Raw genomic sequence first — 22,408 nt, forward strand, 5'->3', positions numbered from 1 at the left:
TGGACAAGCATGACCGTTACACTTGGCGTACCAGAATTTTGTTTCTGAAAAGTATCTTCAGATTCTGTGATCCAAACAGTGAATTTTGAAAATAACATTTTTATGTTTTCATTATATCTAGAATTTGAGTTTTAAAATTTATAATGCATAATTATATTAAATAATATTAAAACATTTAGAAATATAGTATATGTCATATTATAAACTCATCAACTTTAAAAAATTAAAATATTTTTTATGTAATATATTATAAATTAAGTTAAATTCTAAATTTATTCCCTATGATTAGGATAAAGTTAAAAGTTAGTTCATATGGTTTTAAAATTAGATTTTTGTTCTTATGATTTGATAGAACTTCATATATAGTCTCTATGGTTTGTTAAACCATTTTAAATCATCTCTACCATAGGGACTAATTGTGAAGTTTTTATCAAATCATAAGGATAAATTCAAATTCATCATAAAACCTAAATTTTAACTTCCTCCAAACTATAGGGACAAAAGTTTCAATTTATCCTATAAATTATATATTATTACAAAATAATAATTTTACAATTTTTTTAACATAAAACATGCTCATAAATAAATTAATAATAGTTTATTATCAACTAATATTTAGTAGATAACTACAACTAGTTTACAATTATTTAAATTAGAATTCAATTTCTGAATTCTGCTACCAAACATATATCTAAAAATATGAAATACAACTTTATTTTCATTTAATTTCTTGTTTTTAAATTTCTGTTTTCAGATTCTCTATCAAAGAGACCTTTAAATTCTCACCCAAAGACCCTGTCAGCCTAAAAAATAGGAAATAAAATTATCCAAACTATAAGCTACAATTGTTTAAAAAAAAAAAAATTGAGCTCCAAAAATCATTAAAAAATAAACAAAGTTTCAACTTTGAAGGCCAAACTTATGTAATTCCATGTGGAAAGAGAGGCTAAGTAGCTAAACAAGTAAAAATATTAAAATTGAAATAAAATTAGTTTCATACTTAAATCCTAAAAACCTTACGACAGGGTAAAGTTGGTTTGGATTGACTTAAGAAAAAAAATATTTTTCAAAAAATTCATTTTTATTTAAATACTTTTATCAAAATCATTTAAAATACACTTCAATATTTTGAATGATTCCAAACACTTCAAATTTTTTCTAAAATGACTTATCTCTTAAATTAAATACTTAAAAATATATTTCAAACACATCCTTAGTCATTTATTACTTGATAGAAAAAATCTAATCGGTTTCAGAACTTAACACTTTAATCCACTCGAAATGCCTGTCCATGTAAGAAGTTACTAATCAAATTAATGAACAAAGTATGTTTCCTATAATTTCCATGTGTGAAAACAAGCTATAGAAAAACATAAACACTCAAATTAACTTTAATTTTATATAATGTTTGGAGGTAGAAAGTTTAGGAATTAGAACGAAATTAAACATAGAAGTTGAAGTACAAAAGTATAAGTATATGTTTGAAACATATAAATCTTGGTATGATATAAATTAATTTTTAAGAAACTCTATAACCCAAAGATTAGATACAAAACACTGAAATATGATATGTTTAAACCCAGCTTTGATTGCGATAGCCTTAAATTCATCTTGAGTTCGTTCCTTTCCTCCTGGATTTTGAGTCATCATAAGCACATCGCCTTGAGCAATGGACTTTGTTACATTCGTAGTTTCAGGTATTGTTGGAACCACTGAGTCCACTACGATTACCTTTCTATCATTTGGGATCGCAGCGTAACAATTTTTCAACAACTTTATACAATGATCGTCGCTCCAATCATGAAGTATCCACTAGATTAACATGGTAAATTAATTGAGATTTTGAAACGTTTTTCTAGATAATTAATAAATGTCAAAAGTTTAACATAACCTATAGTGTCAATCTGAGTATGACTTATTATGTAAGACACTAATTACCATTTCCAATGTTGGTGATTTTAAATTGGCTAAACTTATCATCACTGAACTATATATAGGTGTTATTCCAATTAAAAGCCTCGATCTGACTAAAAAATTATTGCTAAATTACCAATTAACTAAAAAATTTAAGATAATGGATTCATAATGATTTTAATTATATGAACATTTTAATACGAGTTATTCTTCCTAATTTGCTATCATATTAAATCACAAATCAACCAAGATTTAAGTTTAAGTTAATAAATTATTTAATAATAAACACTCTGGCACTCATTGCTCAACAAGTGGTATTCAATATAAATTAGGGAGGACACAACTTTACAAATTAACCAAAAAACTTTAGTTATAAGTAAATTTAGTTATATCAATACTTGAACAGTTATTACACTTGAACTAAAATTCTTTATATCAAAACCAAGATGATAGCTCTCAATCAATTTAAAAACTAAAGATTTTTATTGGCTAATACAATACTGTTTTCAAAGTTTTATGGAGTTTTAAAAAAAATAATTGCAATAGGAAGCATTTTTAGGAATAATATTCAAGTGTATATAACAACATTTTAGAAAAATTGCAAACATAGCAAAGTCAACTATAGATTTCTATCACCGATACTCCTATCGGTGATATGGTCTATCACTGATAGATTATCTAAATTTTATCATATTTATAATTTTTTTAACATTATGTTGTATATGCTAATTATACTTTGGGTCTGATTGCTATATTTGCAACTATCCCTTAAAAAATCTAGGATTTAAATTGTAGACTTGGCTGTAACAATATTTTATCATTGAAGGAAGGTTTATGTATTTTGCAATATTTGAGGCCTTAATTGAAAAATTTGTGAATTTAGACAGGTGTGATTCATTAAATTAAATATTTGTGGGTGTGATCTGCAAAACAAAATAGGCCTTTTATCTTATTTTCTAGGATATTTGTAATGCATAGTAGAATAAGAGAAAAAATCTAAAAATATATTACATTTTTTAAATATTTGCAAATTTTTTCTTCTTTCCTTTATTTTTTTACTTTCTTTCATTTCCTTCTTTTTCCTTCTTTTTCATTTTTTTAATTTTCTTTTCTTTCTTCGTTTTTTATTATTCCTTTTTTTTTTTTTAATTTTCTTTCTTCAACTCTTACTTATTCCTTTTTTTAATTTTTATTTTCTTCCATTTCTCCGATTTTTGCTTCTTCCCTTATCTTTTTTTTTATTATTTTATTTTCTTGTCTTTCTCCGATTTTTTGCTTCTTCTCTTTCTTTTTCTTTTTCTTTTTTAGTTTTTCTTACATTTTTCCAGTTTTTGCTTCCTTTTTTCTATTTAATTTTCTTTCTTTTTCTTCAGTTTTTGCTTCTTCTCTTTCTCTTATTTTTAAATTTTTTCTTTCCTTTATTTGAATTGTTTCTTCTTCCTCTTTTTTTCACAAGAATTATGAGGTTGAGTTCCATACGAATGACTTGAAAATATTCAATTCATAAGTGACTTAACACCAACAAACTAATCATCAAGTTTGATTATTATAACAAATAATAAATATAAATAGAAAATGAAAGTCTATCAGTGATAGCCACTAATATTTTCTATCATTGATAGCTTAATCTTTCGTAGTTAATAGCCACTTGTAGAAATCTATCATTGATAGCCAACTTAGTGAATTTACTTAATAAAGTTGAATCTCGAACTAAAATGTAAGTGGAATTCCTAGAAGTTATCACTAATAGAATGTTTATCAGTGATAGAAGCTATCATCGAAAAGAAAAGAGACTTATAAATGTTTGGGAAGGACAAGAAAGGGGCAAAAAGGTGTTCAGTGGTTATGATTGATAAAAGCTACTACTAATAGCATGTTACCAATGATAGGAGCTAATACTAATAGCATGTTATCGATGATAGAAGTTATCCGATAATACGTTATCGGTGATAGAAGCTACCACTAATAGCACGTTATCAGTGATAGAGAACTATCACTGATAGCATGATATCAGTGAGATCGTTGATAGTATCTTATTAGTGATGTTATCAGTGAAAGAAGCTATCACTGATAACCACAATATGAGTGATGTTAGTGATATCGGTGATAAAACATAAGTGATATCTATATATCGAGTTTCTTTCAAAAGTGATAACCAGTTATCGAAATCTATCATTAATAGCCTTAAGTGTTAATATTTCAAGGTTGATTCTAATTGATGAAAGTCTATTAGTGATAATGACTGATAGCTGCTATCAGTGATAGCCATGATAAAAGATTATTAGTAACAACTACTATGGTAATCAAAGTTGTTAGTCTTTTTTCAAAGTTGATCACTATTTGTAAATCTATCATTGATAGCCACTGATAGCCTTAAGCAGTAATATTTCAACGTTGATTCCAATTGATGAAAGTGAATCAATGATAACTAATAATAATTGATAGCAAATTAAAAGTTAATATTTCAAGATTGTATTAAATTTTTTAAAACTGAAAGCTATCGGTGATATCAACTATCATCGATAGCAATTGATAGAAGCTATCAACGATAGCAGCTGATAGAACCTATCAGTGGTCATCATTGATAGCTGCTATCAGTGATAACAGCCGATAGCATCACTGATAGCTGTTATCAGTGATAGCTTTTAATTTGAGAAAACTGGGAAGAAGCGAAAAAAATGGTAGCTAGGCATGGGTTTTTTAGTCTTTTACCATTTTTTGATCTATATATGCAATTATTTTATCCTTGTACTACATATTCTATTATTTTGGGCTTAAATTCTATTTATGCAACTAGCCCTATTTTCTAAAGATTATAAGAAGTCCATTAAATATGTTTCCTCTCTTTCTACGACCCAACAAAAAAGAAAAGAGTTGTTTTCATGTGTGAAAGATATTAAGCCACGTTGCAGACTTTTGAAAAAGAGATAAGTAAAAGAAAAACAAAATTCTTATGTCTTCCTTTAGCAAACAGTTAAAATATTCATCAACTTTTAGCGTTCTTATTTTCTCTCTAACCTTCTTGAAGTTTTTTGCATATTCGAGACTAAAGAAACAAGATCTGAAGCATGCAACACAAGAAATGGATAGAGAAGAAGATGATCAACACAATGGTTAAAGTGGTTTAGTCTATAGACCTACATCCACTATCAAAGGTATGAGTTTCTTCTTTATTCAAGAGTTTTAAGGTGTTTCCAGAGCTTTAGAAACTTCTTCTCTCTGTGAGAGCCTTCTATGCCACAAATCAATCTCACCCCTTTCAAGCTTCTATGCTGCAAGTGACTAAGCTAGTAATAAAATATTTCTCACAAAGTACAACCTATTAGACTTCATCCTAGTAAAGATAGGTCTTCCATCATTTTCAATTTCTAGGCTTCCATTCTTTCTAACAAACATACAACCTTGGTCATCAAGCATTCCCATAGAAATCAGATTCCTTCTAAGCTGTGGAATATGCCTTATTTCTTTGAGGAGTATGCCTCTATTGTCTTGGAGTTTAAGCACCACTAAGCCTATTCCAATCACCTTACAACCGCAATTGTCTCCCATGAATACTGATCCACCATCCCATGATTTATATAAGATAAACCATGCCTTTGATGATGTCATGTGATAGGTACAACCTGAGTCTAATACCCAGTCTTCTTTAGATTCATGGCCATTGCTCTTTTCTCAGTGGTCACAAGAATTTCTGTGAATTCAAGTTCATCCTCTCCAATAGAAACATCTCATCTCCCATGTTCCTTTGGACTTTTCAAATCCTTTCTGTATGGTTTCTTCTTTTTGTGAGGACAATTTTTTTTTAAGTATTCTTCTTTATGGAAAAAGAAACATTTCATAATAGATTTATCCCTCTGTGCACGATTTCCCTTCTGAAAGTTATATTTTTCCTTTCTTGAAAATGATTTTCCTTTTGTAAACACTGATTTAGCATCACCACTGTCTTTAGATTCTACTTTAAGCTCTAACTTCTTATTTCTTAAGATTGTGATTACATTATCAACATATATTGAGTCCCTTCCATATTTCAGTGTTTCCTTTAAATCTTTATAGCTCTTATGTAGAGAGTCTTTCAAGATTGCAGCCTCATTGTCTTCTCCCAGCTTGTCCTTGGTTTGAGCAAAGTCATTGGTGAATTTCTTGAACTCGTCAAGATTCGCATCTAAGGACTTTGAAGAACTCATTTTGAAGGAAAACAATTTCTCCCTCACATATAGCTTGTTAGGCATATCCTTCTTCATATAAAACTTCTTTAACTTCTCCCATACCTTATAAGCTATGTTCTCTTTGATGACCTACCTCAGCACACTATTTGAAATATTCAAAATTAGTGCTCCATAAGCCACTTGCTCCATATTGTGTCTTTCAGATTCAGTAAGAGTTTCAGGCAATGATTTAGGATCATGAAGAGCCCTTCAAGCTATTTCTCTTTATCCATAGCTGAAAATCCCCATTTCATGTGAATTTCTCCATCCCATACCGAGCAACTACCATTTCTAACTTTCTTGGTGTTCTTAAAAGGTTTCTTGAGGAATCTTGGAGCTTTCTTTGATCTTTCTTGAAGAACTAGATATGATATCAGTTATAAAACAAAATGGGCCTTGTATTTTACTTTAATAAGATTAGAAGAAGCCCATTAAATAAGTTTCCTCTCACTCTGTAGCCCAAAAAACAAGAAAAGAGTTGTTTCAATGTGTGAAGGATATTAAGCCACATTGCAAACTTTTGGAAAAGAGATAAGTAAAAGAAAAACAAAATTCTTATGTCTTTCTTCAATAAACAGTTGAAGTATTCATCAGCTTTTAGGGTTCTTATTTTCTCTAATTTTCTCTTTAACCTTCTTTATGTTTTGTGTAGGTTTGAGACTAATGAAACAAGATTTGAAGCATAATATAGGCTCAAACATGATTTGAAGGTCCTAGCTACGCCGACCAAGTCATAATGAGATTAAAAAACGATGCTTCCTTGGCCGTGTAGAACATGGATTAGCATTATGTCATTCCCCCCTCATAAAGAGGGTTCATGCTGCCTCGACACAAGAAATGGATGAGAAAAAGAAGAACAACACAATGGTTAAAATGGTTCGGTCTAGTAGACCTACATCCACTATCAAAGGTATGAGTTTCTTTCTTTATTCAAGAGGTTTAAGATGTTTCGAGAGCTTTACAAATTTCTTACAAATGAACTCATTAATTGAGTTTCTTTTCTCTGAATATTTATAAGAGATTTTCAAAGTTAAAGAGTAAAGTTATAATCTGTTGTTTAACAGTCTTTAACAAATTCTGTTTTTTGATGTGAGGTGAGCTGGAGAAAAGATATTTAGCTAAAGCTTTGAAGTTTAAAAGTAACTATTTAGCCCAGCTTCTTTTACATGATCTTATATAATTTTAAGAATATTTATGAATGACACGATAGATAATAAATGTTATGGAATCAATAAAATATATATTTTAAAAACAATAAAGAAAAAAGATAAAGTGATTGCAAGAAATAACACAAAGCAAAACTAACCTTCATGAAAACAACATCTCCATTTGGAACTTTTTGAAACATGTCTCCTCCCACATGTTCCACACCTGCCCCAAATCATAATCAAAATTTCTTGGTGAAGAAATTGACACAAAAGAAAGAGAGACAATCTCTTTTGAAGAAATAAACTTTTATTAAGATAACTTACAAAGCTGGACACTTTATACTCTTTCACTCTCTCAATACACACTCATGTTTTACTCAAAGTTTCTCTCTAACTTTTTTGCTTTTCTTTTATCCTTTTTTTGCTTGCTTGGCTTACAAATGGAGCTACTCCTTCGATTTATAGGCATGGGATGCTTGAAGCCCAAGGAAAAGAATCTCTCTATATTATTATTGGATTCTAAATATCTAGATATTTCTTGATTTATTCTTACCTAAATGATTTTCTAGAATTCCTTAAACCTAAGGTTATTCTAGAATATTTCAAGATTTTTTTTCTTTGAGATATTTATTCATACTACAACATAGTTCTAGAAAAATATAATTTACATATTTATGTCATATGGTAGATACTTCAAGAATCTTTTCTTAACTTTTGTAAACCCATTTACAATATATGGGTTTAACATCTTTAGGCTTTGGCACCATGTCCCACATACGATTCTTTCTTAATGCTCAACTTCTTTTTCCATGGCTTTTCTCCATTGGATATTCGTTGGTGCTTCTTTGTATGTTGTTGGTTCCTCAAATGTTGCTAATGTCGCATTCACATACTTGGAATTAGGTTTTCTTAGTTTTGTTGATCTCCATAATTATGGCTTTTGATTATGTACTCCGCTTCACCAAGGACTTTGTGTCCTTGATTGCTCTTCTTCGTCTTCATTTTTTTTTCTTTCTTCTTTTTCTATTGGAGCTTTTTGTACTCGACTTATTTCTTCTTCTGGTCTTTCCTTGACAGACTTCTCATCTTTTGTGTCTTTTCTAATATAATTGCCCACTATGATAATGCTTAATCAAATATCACATTCCTTGATGTATAGCATCATCCGCTAATAGGATCAATGCATCTCCACCCTTTTATTTGGTTGTCATATTCAACAAAGATGCATTTGTTTGCTTTCTTGTTAAACTTCAGATCTAATACAAAAACATAACACACACAACCAAAGGCATGAAAGTGTTCAACTGTTGGCTTGATATTCAGCAACCTTTCATAAGGTGGCTTGAACCCAAGCTTTTGTTGAGTAAGTCTGTTAACCACCTAGGTTGCCGTTCTCATGCATTCAGCCCAAAATCTTCTTGACATATGATTTACATGTAACATGTTAGGAATACATCTGTAAGATATCTATATTTTTTCTTTCTGCCACTCCATTTATTGTGGATTGTTTGGACATGAAAATTGATGACGTATCTTATACTTTTGCAAGGAATGAGAGAATTCATTAGACATATATTCTCTCCCATTGTATGTATGTTAGCGTTGAATCCTCTTTCCTAATTCACCTTCAACTCGTTCTTTGGATTCTTTAAACTTTAAAATTGTTTCACACTTCTCTTTCATAAAGAAAACCCAAATATATTTGGAGAAGTCATCAATAAAGGTCACCATATAGCACATACCACTGATTGAAGATTGGTTGATATGATCAAATACGTCAGAATGCACCACTCTAATGGTTGCTTTGCTCTAAATTTGGATTCCTTGAATGGCAGTTAATGTGCCTTTCCGTATTGGCAATCAGTACAGACCATGTCTTCTTTGATATCAAGTTGAGGTAACCCCTTAAGCATAGACTTGTTTATTATTCTCTTCAATTTGCTGTAGTTAACACGACCAAGTCTTGCATGCCACGAATCTGTTGTTTCATTCTTTCGTGTCTTATTCACGTAAGTGGTCTCTAGTAATATGACGTAGATGGAGTCCATTCTTCGGCCTTCCATCAATGGCATACCACTAACTATGAGATTATGGTACACCTTGACATCGTCGGGTCCAAAACGACGAAGTTGCCTACTGATGCCAAATTTTTCTTAGTTCCATGCATATAAAATATGTTCTCCAATTCCACTTGATTGGAATTGGAGCGAGGCATTATCTTAGTTTTGCCAACATGGGTTATTGGCTGCTTCAAATTGTTTGTGGTTACAACAATTCGACTTCCTTGGTACTAAGATACATTTTGCAGCTTCCTCTTATCTATTGTCATGTGGTTAGAGTAACCTAAATCGACAATTCAATCATTTTCATAATTTACCTCTTCTGGTATAGTGGCTTATCTTTCTACTTTTATAACATTCACCATTGTTTCTATGCTCATGATTTTGATTAATTTTACTAGCTCCCTCTACTTGAGAGAATTTTAGAGTTCTTCATCTCTTTTTTATCTTACTTTCTTTTGATATTTTGAATGACCTTTTTTTTAGCCACTAAAGAGCACTTTTTCCTTATTGCTCTTTAATGTGACTTTTGACATTTCTTAGTTAATGCTTCTTGACTGGCAAACATATTTTCTAGGTCAATAAAAGAAAGTTGGACTGCCCAACCTTGAATAGCAACAAGAAAACTTCTATATTCAGGTTTAAGACCATGGATGAAAATTCTCCTCAGGTTTGATTTTGAAATAGTGGAAGTAGAATCTAATTCAGAGATTTCATAGCATAGAGTTTTGACATTGGTGAAGTATTGGTTGATAGTTATCTCCCTTTGAGAAATTGACAAGAGCTCGTTCTCCAAAAATTACAATCTTGCATAATTTTTCTTCGAAAAAAGTGAGATGAACATGTCCCATGATTTCTTAGGCTTCTCTGCTATATCATTTTTCTTTGAAAAAATTGAGATTAACATTTCTTCATCAATTATAGTTTTAACTAACATGGCTTTACCTGCCTTGATATTCCACTTCTTCAAAGCGACAGCATCCTCACATGGATTGACTTCAGTGCCTCCTACAACATCCCATAAAGTCTTGGTCTTGGAGATACGACTTCATGCATGTGGACCATGTTTTGTAGTTCTGAGTGCTGAGCTTCTTGATTCCTCCAACAACTTGAGGGCTCCCATCATCTTGTAGTGATGAATGCACTCCACAAGTAGTTGTGTCCCAGACAACAAGCTTCACAGTCTCAGGCTGTTCTTGATCTTCAAAAGCTTTACCACTGTCAGCTATGCTAGCTTGGCTCTGATACAACTTGTTGGAGAAATTGGCATAAAAGGAAGAGAGACAATCTCTTTTGAAGAAATAAACTTTTATTAAGAACTTACAAAGATGGACACTTTTGGAGAGAATACTCTTTCACTATCTCAAGGCATACTGACTTTTTACTCAAAGTTTTTCTCTAACTTTCTTGCTTTTCTTTCTTCCCCTCTTTGCTTGCTTGGCTTACAAATGGAGCTACATCTCCTATTTATATGCATGAGATCCTTGGAGCCCAAGCAAAGGATCTCTCTAGATTATTCTTGGATTCTAAAAATCTGGGTATTTCTTGGTTTATTCCTATCTAAAGGATTTCTCTAAAATTCCTTGAACCTAAGATTGTTCTAGAATATTTCTAGATTTTTTTTTGAGATATTTATTCATACTACAACATAGTTCTAGAAAAATCTAATTTACATATTTATGTCATATGGTAGATACTTCAAGAACCTTCTAGACTAGTTAGTATTGCTATAGATTTTAACATTTCCCTCTTACATTCTTTCTTTTTTACAACATATATATCCTTCAAATTCAACATTCTTCAACCTTGTGATTTAGTATGCTAATTTCCTTTTTAATTCATATTCTTATCTCTTAAAATGAGCAAAAACATGTTTTAATCAACAATCCTCTAGCTCTATCCTTAATTTCAATTTAGATATAATCCAATAAATTATTTATAATTACACATAAAAGCTTTGAGGTATTTGGGCCATGTTTACTTCCTTGTAAACGTAATCTATCAATGATAATGTGAAAAGTGGGCCTCAATTGATCATTATTATTGTTGTTTACAATTACACATTAAAGTGAGTCCCACTATGGAAATTCATAATCAACAAATATAATCTTATTGCAGAGGGAAGGGTCATAAATCTAATTACATTTGATTATTATCTGAGACCCACACTATCTTTTTACCTAACTTTTTTATCACTGATCTTTTTTATTATGTTTCCCTATAGAAGTAAACAAAACCAATAGATTTTTTTTATTTTTTTATTATTATATTTTTTTTATTGTGGTTGTATTAGTGTATAGTAAACACAATCAAAAGAATCTCATTCCCTTTGCGAACGAGGCTACAATTGATACATGAGAAACCTCATAAAGATTATATCAATTTTTATTACAAATCAGTAAACGTGAACTTAATTCAACGTGATTAGATTAAAGAAATCATATTCCACGTCATGAACCACACATATTATTCCTTTCCTCTTCACAACTAATTTTTCATATCTAATTTAATTGTGTTACTCGTGACTAATGACAAAAACATCGATCTGACTCAAACATCGATCAATCTAAGACTAGATCATGAAAAACTTTTAGAAGTATACGAAACAAATTTGAAATCGAAAATCTTGAAAAAACTAGATCGTACCAGGGTAGGAAGGGGCATCGCGAATGACATGAGGTAAGTCAAAGTTGATGCCTTTGATGGAAGGATAAGTAGAAGTGATGATTTGAAGAGTGACCCCAAGGCCGCCACCAACATCAACTAGTTGCTCGATATTTGCAAAACCATTGTAGGTTTTGACAAGTTTCTTGATACACATAGTGGTGTGATTTAGCATTCCAGTGTTGAACACTTGGTTAAATCTTGGATCCAAGCCAGGGTATTCAAAGGCATGGACTCCCCCATGAGCTCTATTGAAAGGAACTCCTCCTTCAATGACAGCATGCTTTAGCTCACTCCTGTAATTTTTAAAAACTTCAATTTTTCTTCTAACATTATTTTTTTCTTCCAAATTTTTCTCCATTTAATTTTTTTATTCTTTAATAATTTTCATTTCTCTACATTTTTCTGTTTATTTTCTAGTAAATATCTCTCTCACTTTTCTCAATCTAAAATTTTAGTGGTTTTATCAAACTTTTTTTTTTTTCAAAATTTCTCCTTTACACTTATTTAGAAACTATTTCTTTTTTTAAAATTAAGTGTTATATGCATCTTTCCTTTTAAGTTGAATTCTAAATCAAATTCTAAATTTTTTTTTTAAAAATTGTTAAAAACTACTCTTTTTCAAATTTTGGGTTCAAAACATTGAAAAAAAAGTAGATAGTAAATAAAAAAATTTAGAGGTGTGTGTTTATAGACTTAATTTTTAAAAATAAAAAATAGAAAAGAATAGTTATTACTTTTTTCTCACTCTATTTTGTGTCATTTTACTCTCTGATTTCCCTAAAATGATTGTATTTATAAATTTTCTCCTTAATATAACATATCTCAGACTCTTTATGTTTTCTCTTCAATTCCTACTATTTCTTTTTCTATAATTTTTCCCTTTTATATAAAAAGAGGAAAATAGTGTTGAAAATATATATAAAAAAAATATAGAACAAACCAGCTATGGAGAAAAACTTTATCTTGAATCAACGATAAAGTTGGACCCAATGAGACACCATCCTCGTTACGAACATAATACTTAGAAACCGGCGTAAGGCTATAAAGTCTTTGCATTTTCCCATCTTCATCAAACCCCACAGAGCATCCCACCACCGAGTGGCTCGCCAGAAGCCACAACATCCGATCAATCATCAACGCCGCATCTGGGTTTTTCGTGGTTATCTCAGCCGCTATGTCTGCCGGGGAGAGCTCGGCCCCGTCCGCAGCCTTTGCCAAGATCTCAAACACGCCGAGCTCGAACACTGCTTGGAGTGTCATCGGCAGAACGGATAAGGTAACAAGCTGCGCGGCATAAGCGTAATGTTGTTGTTCTAGGATGGCGTCGTGGTCGGAGGAAGTGATGGGTGTTTCCTCTGCCTTGGAAGCCATTTCTAGCCGGAGCTGTGTGATGAAGAGGGAAGTTACGAGGCTGTGGAAACTTTTTTGGTGGATGGAGTTGGGGAATGGGGTAGCGTTGGAAAAGGCAATAGAATTGTTTGGTTGGTTGTTTCGCATCCCAACAAAAATTTTTAGCTTATTATATGGGAAAGGCAAAACAGAAAAAGAAAAAGAACGGTGGCATTATTCTATTCTCAATTTGGTTCTTGATCATTTAAAAAGTTTTAATTACGTCATTTCATATATATTTACCATTAAATTATCGTTTTATTACCAAAATTAATTCAATGGTTATTCAAATTCATTTTCTCAAGTGGCATATTCCCGTGTTGTCTTAAAAAGTGCAATAATTCGCGGTTGTTTTGATTAGTAATGAGTTGATTTTTTGTTTTTAGTTTTTTAAAAATGAATACGTTTGACATCCAATCGAGTTTTTTTTTTTTAAATTTTAAAAACGTCTCTAAAATTGATAAGAAATTAAAAAAAAAAAAAAACATGTACCCTCATGCTTCCATGATAAAAGGTTTTACCTCTAACCTTCCATGCTATTCCATTCCTCGAATGTCCATTATTTAAGCCCAATTTTCTAATCATTTGATTTTTAATTTTTTATTTTTGAAATTTAATTTGATATCAATTTTTTTCTTTGTATCTTCATTTTACCACTAGTTTAAAAAATCATGTCAAATTAAGAAAAAAATAGCTTTTAAAAACTTGTTTTTATTTCTAGAATTTAACTAAAAATTCAACTATTGTACTTAAAGATCCAATCCTTATATGAAATGAGAAGTGAATAAGCTTAATTTTCAAAAATTAAAAATTAAAAGCAAGATGGTTACCAAATGGAATCTTATTTATTTATTTATTTTTACTTTGATTGGTTTACTACTTTATAGTGATATTTTTAGGGAAACTGGATAAAATCCATTCTTTGAAGAAAGCGTAATAGCTCACTAGTCTAGCTCCATGGCACCGAAAATGTATCGGGGCTCAAGTGATTCACCGAAGCGACGAGAGAGATGGATAAAATTTCTTTTTACCTTATTTTTATGTAAAGGATCTAGTGGGTTGGATAGCTTTTGCTATCTTTTTTTCCGTGTTAGCAAGATTCGGAAATTCATTGGGTTGTATGGCAAAATTTGAATATAATAAGATTTTTGACAAAATCTGTGTCACTCAAATGGGTGTTTTTCTAAATATAATATCTCATTTACCATTATTGTGATCGTCCATCAGAAACATTTAATAATTGTTAGAACATGAATATAATTGAATTAGAAATACAGTGTATATGACAAGCGTTCGTTATTAGATTATAATCTAATGAATTTTATATAAAAAAAAAAATTGTGCTTTTTTCGTCCTATTTGAATTTCGAATTGACATTCTTTTATTGAATTAGATTTTTATGACCACTTTTTGAATTGATAACAAACGAATCAATCTCTGATTTTTTTCACTCAATTTAAATTGGAATTTATTGTAAATTTTCATATTTGATATTATTTTATTAGTTTTTTTTATCAATTTATATTTGTATAACAATTTTTCCAATCAATTCAGAATGAACCAATCTCATATTTAATTTAAAATTTAATTTATAGTAAATTTTCAAATGTTGTTATCATGTATTATCTTATTATCTAGTTGATTTTTAAGAGATTTTCAAAAATAGAAAAATAAGGAAATCTATTAACACAATATAACAAAGTTTAATCTTTTTTGATAGAGGCTGATAGAAATATATCAATGTCTGTCAGTGTTAGAAACTGATAGAAGTCTATCCTTGATAGTATGTGATAGACGCTGATAGAAGCCTATTGGTATCTATTAATTTATTATTATTATTATTTCTGTATATAATTTGACATTTTTTCTATCTGTGAAAATTTTCCTTAAATTCTTCATACATTTTTACATTTGTATTATTTCTGCTTACATGTTTTATACTTTTTAAAATGCAATATAATAATCTAACAATATGTCATTGTTATATAAACCATATTTAAGTATTTATTAATAATTTTAATAATATTTTACTTTCCAAATATTTATTTTGATCTATCCATTGTTTATTCGGTTTTTTTCACCCCAATATTTGTTTCAATCTTCTTATAAGATTATTTTTTTTCACTATTTTTATGATCTTTTCACAAACATAATATAATCATCTTTTGTGTTAGAAATATTGCATCGGTTGTTACATATTTAAACTAATCTCTTGCCCTTATTTGGAAATTTTAACCTTTTTCGCAGATAATTCTGCACTATTTACATATACAATGCAATTACATTTTGTATTACCAATGTTGTATAGACTATTTTCATATTTAAACCAATCCCTGATTGGAATTTTTAACATTTTTGGCACGTGAACTTTTTTTTCCATATTTCCATATTTCTCTTTCTTGGTTCCTCAAGATGCCCACATCACTAAAATATTGTAATTACATTCTTTTTCATATTTTGTGTGTGTCCTTGTGTGCGTGCGTGACGTACATGCACTGTGTGCGTGCGTGACGTACATGCACAGGCGTGCGTGTGCGTGTGCGTGTGTGCGTGTCACACGTGCCAAAAATGAAAATAAAAATATTTCATCTTCTTTGTGAAGAACCTAACATTGGTCTCTCTCTCGCCCTTACTAGTTGCCGACAATTCCTCCGACCGCCATTGCACCACTCTGCCAACGCCTAACTCGCACCAACCGTCGCGGCCACACGAAATCCTTGTCAGGTTCGCTCAGACGCCGCTGCCGGTGGTTTGTGGATCGTTCATTGCTGATCATCGACTACTCCTCACCCTTGTTGCTCCTTTTGTCATTGCCATTGCTTCGGTTTCTCAGAATCTTTGATTTGGGATAAGGTTTTGGTGTTTTCTTGTGGGTTTCTTAAATTATTTTGGTTACTCATTAGGTATGAGTTTAAATTCATGGTTTGTATGGTAATTTTGAAGGTTGGATTTGAAGTTTTGAGGTCAAAGGCGCACTATCTAATGGTATCGAAGGTCGATTTTTGGGCAAACATTGCAAGTTTTGAGGCATTATGACTATGAAGTTTGGGTTTAATTGTTATAAATTAAATTATGACATTTGGTTCTTATTTATGTTTAGGTTGGACTTCTTGGTGAATACTCGAAAAATGTTTTGGGTGGTTTTGGATACAACCACGTGTTGGGTAAGTGATTTTGAAAAAATTGTGGTGGAAGTTATATATTGAAACTGGGCCCTAAAATTGGAATCTAAGATTGTTTATGTTTTATGTATATGGGCCTTGATTCGAGTTTATATGTGCCAAGAGGAACGTTATTTTCCTATTATTTGGGCTTTAACTTCGAGGTAACTGTCTTACTATTGGTTTTCCCTCGAGCCAAACACCCAAGTTGTTGATGATAAGATTGAACATATACCGTGAAGCATGTTATTAAATGTAATAGAATGAATTAATAGGACTCCGTGGCGTTCTGGTAATCTATGAGCTATGTTGTTATATATGAACATGACATGAGATCGTATCTTTGTATTCTGTATGCTGGATATGATGGCTATGTTAATATGACTATGATTTTGATATAAGGTATATTGGTTGATTGACGCATGCTAGATTATATGGTAACTATTAGCTTTCCTATCGGGTTGTGTACATTTTATGACTGATTGTGTTCCTTCAAGTTCACCATTTATGGTTGATTTGTATACCTTCGGGTTCAACATTTATGACTGATTTATGTACCTTCGGGTTCACCTCTTATGACTGATTTGTATTCCTTCGATTTCACCACTTATGATTGATTAGTATTTCTTCAGGTTTACTACTTATAATTCATTTGTGTGTTCCTTCGGGTTTACCACTTATGACTAATTTTTATTCCTTCGGAATCACCATAATTGCCATGTTATTAAATGTACACCTAAACCCGGATAGGCAGGTTAACAAGTTAACCTAATAGACCCAATAGTGGGTCAATCACTGAGTCTTATATACTCACTCTTTACTCTGATATGTTTTTTAAGTGAAGGCAAGGACAGAATGACGAATGACAAGAAAAATTCATGATTGAACCTTTGAGACTATGCTGATGCTTCTGCATGTGTTTCTTCTTGTGTTTTCATGTTGCAGTTTAGCATACAAACATTTGAGCCCTTGATTGTTTTTGTTTTTTTGATTTCATTATTTATCTATTTTATCTTAAATTATTTTAGGGGTACCCCAAACCAAGGATTTACTTGTTTATTTATTCATTATTTATTTTATAAATTGTTGTGATGTGGTCATTTTTATTCTTAAATGAATTTTACTTCCTGATCAATGTTATGGTTTTAAATTTTGCATTTATGTAGTAATGATCTTAATAAGAGATAGGTCATTATAATATATTTTTTTCTTGAGTTTTTGTGAGTTAAAATTTTTTTTAAAAAAAAAACAAAACAAAACAAAACCCCATTTTTATGCCTACCAATGCTGGAACACCCCTTTCCCCACCTTCTTCTCCTCCTTGCATGAAGGTGACCTTCTATCTTCTACCAATGCTGCAAACCTCCCATAACTTCTAGTACTACACACCATTGATCGTTGCACGACATTGTCCATGTCGAGTCTGTCATCGTAGACGATAGCTCCATGCCATGAATCTTCCTCTCTCTCCTTCACCATCTCCTTCTCATTTTTTTCTCTATCCTCATATCGATTTTCCGCGAAGCCTCACTTTGCAGATTGCATGCTTTGCCACCATGTGGTCACTGGAAGGATCAACCAGTAGTGTTTAGGTGAGTATGGAGGTTGTTATATGATTTTTGTTAAACTTTTGGTTTTCTTTGATATGGTAGGTTTTGATTAAACCACTCTTGATTTGATTTGAGTTTTGGTGGGCTTTTCAATATAGTGTATTTGCTCTTTTTGGTTGTTTTTAGATGTTGGATTTTATCAATTTGAATGTGCATGGATAGTTTAGGTATTTACTAATTTTATTTTTTATTTTAGAAAATCATTTTGCTATTTTGAAAACTTTTTACTATTTTTCTACACGAAAGTTTAAAATTTGCAATTTATCTTGTGAGTGTCTTTTTTTTTTTTTTTATTTATTTATTTCTATGCTTGGTAATGTTGGACGTGGCTTGTAGTTTTCAAAGCTGCCTACCACCTTTATGGCTTGGGTTTGTTTCCATTTTGTGATGATACTTTTAATATGAAACTAATAGAAAATAATGTTCAAAAATAATTTTTTGATACACATTTCATTTTCATACCAATTCTCTTTTTTTTTTTTTAAATAAAAAATTGATCAATATTCAAAATTAAAACGGTTGGAAAACTGAATCAAATTATTATTATTATTATGCTTTAAAAAATATTTAAAACGATAATTCTTCATGAGATTATATCTTTTTTGGGAAAGTAGTGCACAATCTTAATGGAAGAATGTGCCTTTTCTATAAAAATGTGATTATTTGAATTGATTCTAATAATTTTTAAATATGTAATTTTCTTATTAACTTAAAAAATCAAAAAATAATAATAAAATAAATAAATAAATAATTTTTATCTTAAATTCTCATCTCTTTTATTTTCAATTACTAATGTTACACGGTAGTATTTGTTGAATTCTCTTGTAATTGAAGTGTTACATCCACATATTAGTAACTAGTCCTATTTTTAAAGGCAATTCTCCTATACTTTGCTCTCATAAAAAATAAGAAACTATTTTCTTGTATTTTATTGTTATGCTTATTTTTGTTACTTTTCTTCATTTAATTTGTGATAAATTCGTGCATACAAAATATTGATATTGTTTTTATCAATACGAATTTTTTAAAAAAATAATAATTAAAGATGTAATTTTATCACTATGCTTATTAGATGTAACGTTAAAGTAGTTTGATTTTAATTTTTTTAAAAAAGTATAAAACTAAAAAACTTATCAAAACTTATTTTGATTTTTTTTTTTTTTGAAAAAAAAATTGTCAAACATATTTTTGTGGGGATGTTCAAAGATAGAAAATAAGGGAAACTATTTACACAAAATAGCAAAATTTTAATCTTCCATGATAGAGATTGATAGAGGCTGATGGATGTCTTTCAGTGTTTCTCAGTGAAAGAAACTGATCATTGATAGATGCTGATAAAAGTCTATCAATGTTTGTCAGTGTCTATCAGTGTTTTTTTTTTTTTTCTTTGCTATTCCTCTAAATAGTTTGATATCTTTCTATCGATGAAAATTTTTCTTTTTAGTTTACCAATCTAGAACAGCCTAAAGAACTTTTAATAAACTGTTAGGGTAAAATTGAGAGTTTGTTAGGGACACCGAGTTGAGATAGGATGTTTGGAGTTCATATGTCTATGGAGTTCATATATTTGCATTTAGGGTGCAGAGTTTTTTGGTATGAGTTCATATGTTTGTGTTTGGGGTGCAGAGTTGAGTTCATATATGTAGGGCATGTAGTGTTTTTTCTTTAACTCAAAGTCCCGTTTGGCAACCATTTGAATTTTAGTTTTTTTTTTTTTCGAAAATTAAGCTTATATCATCCACATTTCTTATAATAATTTACATCTGTCTTAAGTATAATGGTTGAATTTTTAGTCAAATTCCAAAAACAAAAACAATTTTTGGGTTGAATTCTTAATCAAATTCCAGAAAAAAAAATGTTATTTTTAGTTTTCAAAATTTAACTTAGTTTGAAAGTATAGATAAAAATAGATAATAAAACAAGAAATTTAGAGATGAAAGTAGTGTTTATAGACTTGATTTTAAAAAATAATATAGTTACCAAATGGGATCAAAGCAATTTTAAATACACAAAACATATGTTTTCACAACTATTTATTTTTTCTCTTTTCATGTGGTTAATTAAAATTCAAAGAATATTAATAAAAAAAAAAAAAAGTTAAACGATTTTTGTTTCTATACTTTGAAAGTCATCAGTTTTAATTGTTGTACTTTCAAATATTCAATTTTAATCTACGTACTTTTAATAAATCTTAAATTTTGTCCATACTACGTTTTATAGTCGACTGCTTCTTCAAGAACCTTTATTATCTTTTAATATTTTCGCTATAAATTTTAAAAATAAATTTATATATTTTAAATAGTTTATGATACATACACTAGACATTGTTATTGAAAATTTAGTTACTTTTAGAGGATTGTGATAGACATTGTTATCAATGCCTATTATAGATAGGCATTGATAGAAATTGATACAAGTCTATTACTTATAGACGCTAATAGAAGTCTATCACTGATAGACACCAATAGAAGTTTATTAGTGTGTATCAGTGATAGAAACTTATAGAAGTCTATCATTGATGGAGACTGACAGAAATCTATCAGTGTCTCCGTAATAGAAACTATAAAAGTTTATCGTTGATACTATTAGTGAGAACTGATCAAGTTTATCATTGATAGAGGTTGATAGAAGTCTATCAGTATCTATCAGTATTTTTTTGTTATTTTTGTAAATATTTTGCCATTTTTCATATCTGTAAAAATTTCTAAAGAGAAAAAAGAAAAAAGAAAAAAAGAGGATATCCATATAATTTATTTTAAAATTGGTTGTTTTCGAACTCAAGAAAACTTCAAACAAATTGATCACCAAAGTAATGGTAGTAGCATTTTTCAAAAAAAAAAAAATAGACTTATTTTTGCAACGAGATATTGACGATTTTTTGTTCATATACTAATTAACAGTAATTGTATATATTTTTTTAAAAAAATCTAAGGATATTTTTGAAATTTTTTTGATAGTTAAGGATAATTTTTAAATACTTTTTGAAAGTTTTAAGAATATTATGTAATATATTTTTGAAATTTAGCCTATATTATACTTCTTTATATAAAAATTATTATTTAATTATTTCTAATAAAATTTAAATTTTAATGATTAAATTTAAGATTTATGAAATAGACTTCAAAATTAACTTGAAAAGTGAGAAGGAGATGGAGGCGGCGTTGGAACGGGAAGAAGATGAAAGTGTCGATATTATGGCTTTTCTGATTTTTCTTATTAATATATTTATTTTTTATTTTATTTTATTTTGTGAATTGTGTTATTTTTTTAGGTCAAGTGGACAGTTACACTGCTCGGCCATTGGCTATATTATTTTATATATTGGTTTGAATGTTTAGTTTAGTAATTTTTAATTTGTGTTATTTAAATAATATACTTTTGTATATCATTATTTTTTTAGTGACATCCTAACTTAACTATCAAATATTAATTTGAAATATTAATTAATACACTTAGAAACTACTTAAATATTTCAATTAATATATATAAATATGATCGATAGATTATTATAGCTAAGCTATATGGGAAGGCGCAAATAAGGCACCAACTTGTGTTTCCCTTTTAAGTTTGTATTCTTCTAGTAATTTACTTTCAATAATTTATGTATGATTAATTTAAACAATAATATATCTATTTTTTTTAAATTACAAGTTTAGTGTCCAACTTTTAGGTTTACATTAAATTTATTTGACCATAAATTTTTAAAATGTAATAGATTCTTGAATTTTCAATATTGTGCCTTAAATCTCTAAACTTTAAATTTGTGTATGATAGAATCCTAAGTTTTAATTTCAGTTCCTAAGTTTTAATTTCAGTTTTGTATTTAATGAGTTTTAATTTTTTTTATTAATAACCCGATCTATTAGATGTAAAATTGAATTTTATATCAAATAGAACCCTAAAGTTTTAATTTTATGTTTATACATATATGAATATAAAAAAAAAATATGAGTTGAATAGGTTAAGGACATAATGAATACAAAATTGGTAATCTATGGATTTAGTAGACCGCAAAATTGAAAGTTTAAGGCTCTATAGACAATTTTAAAAGCTTAACAACTTATTTGACATAAAATTGAAAGTTTAAGTATCTATTCAACACTTGTTAAAGTTCATTGATCTATTTGATACAAAATTGAAAATTCAAGGGCCAATTACACACCACTGAAAGTTCAATAACCAAATAGATACAAATATAAAAGTTCAAGGAATAAGTTGTAAATTTATTAACCTTAGTTATTTTATTAATTACAT

At 29.5% G+C, this 22,408-nt stretch overlaps 1 protein-coding gene across 1 annotated transcript; it reads right to left on the reverse strand.

Moving 5' to 3' along the window:
* Positions 1–1,375: 1,375 nt before the first annotated feature.
* Positions 1,376–13,426, reverse strand: LOC120090274 (isoflavone 3'-O-methyltransferase 4-like). The gene is made up of 4 exons (XM_039047841.2): positions 12,935–13,426; positions 11,974–12,287; positions 7,426–7,490; positions 1,376–1,812 (listed from the first exon to the last, which is right to left on the reverse strand). Exons 1-4 carry the CDS (start codon positions 13,363–13,365, stop codon positions 1,513–1,515), a joined length of 1,110 nt encoding a protein of 369 aa, XP_038903769.2. The 5' UTR covers positions 13,366–13,426; the 3' UTR covers positions 1,376–1,512.
* Between the last annotated feature and the right edge of the window lie 8,982 nt (positions 13,427–22,408).

Source organism: Benincasa hispida, chromosome 11 (assembly GCF_027475165.1).
Source record: "Benincasa hispida cultivar pf3 chromosome 11, pf3_genome.v1.1, whole genome shotgun sequence".
NCBI lineage: Eukaryota > Viridiplantae > Streptophyta > Magnoliopsida > Cucurbitales > Cucurbitaceae > Benincasa > Benincasa hispida.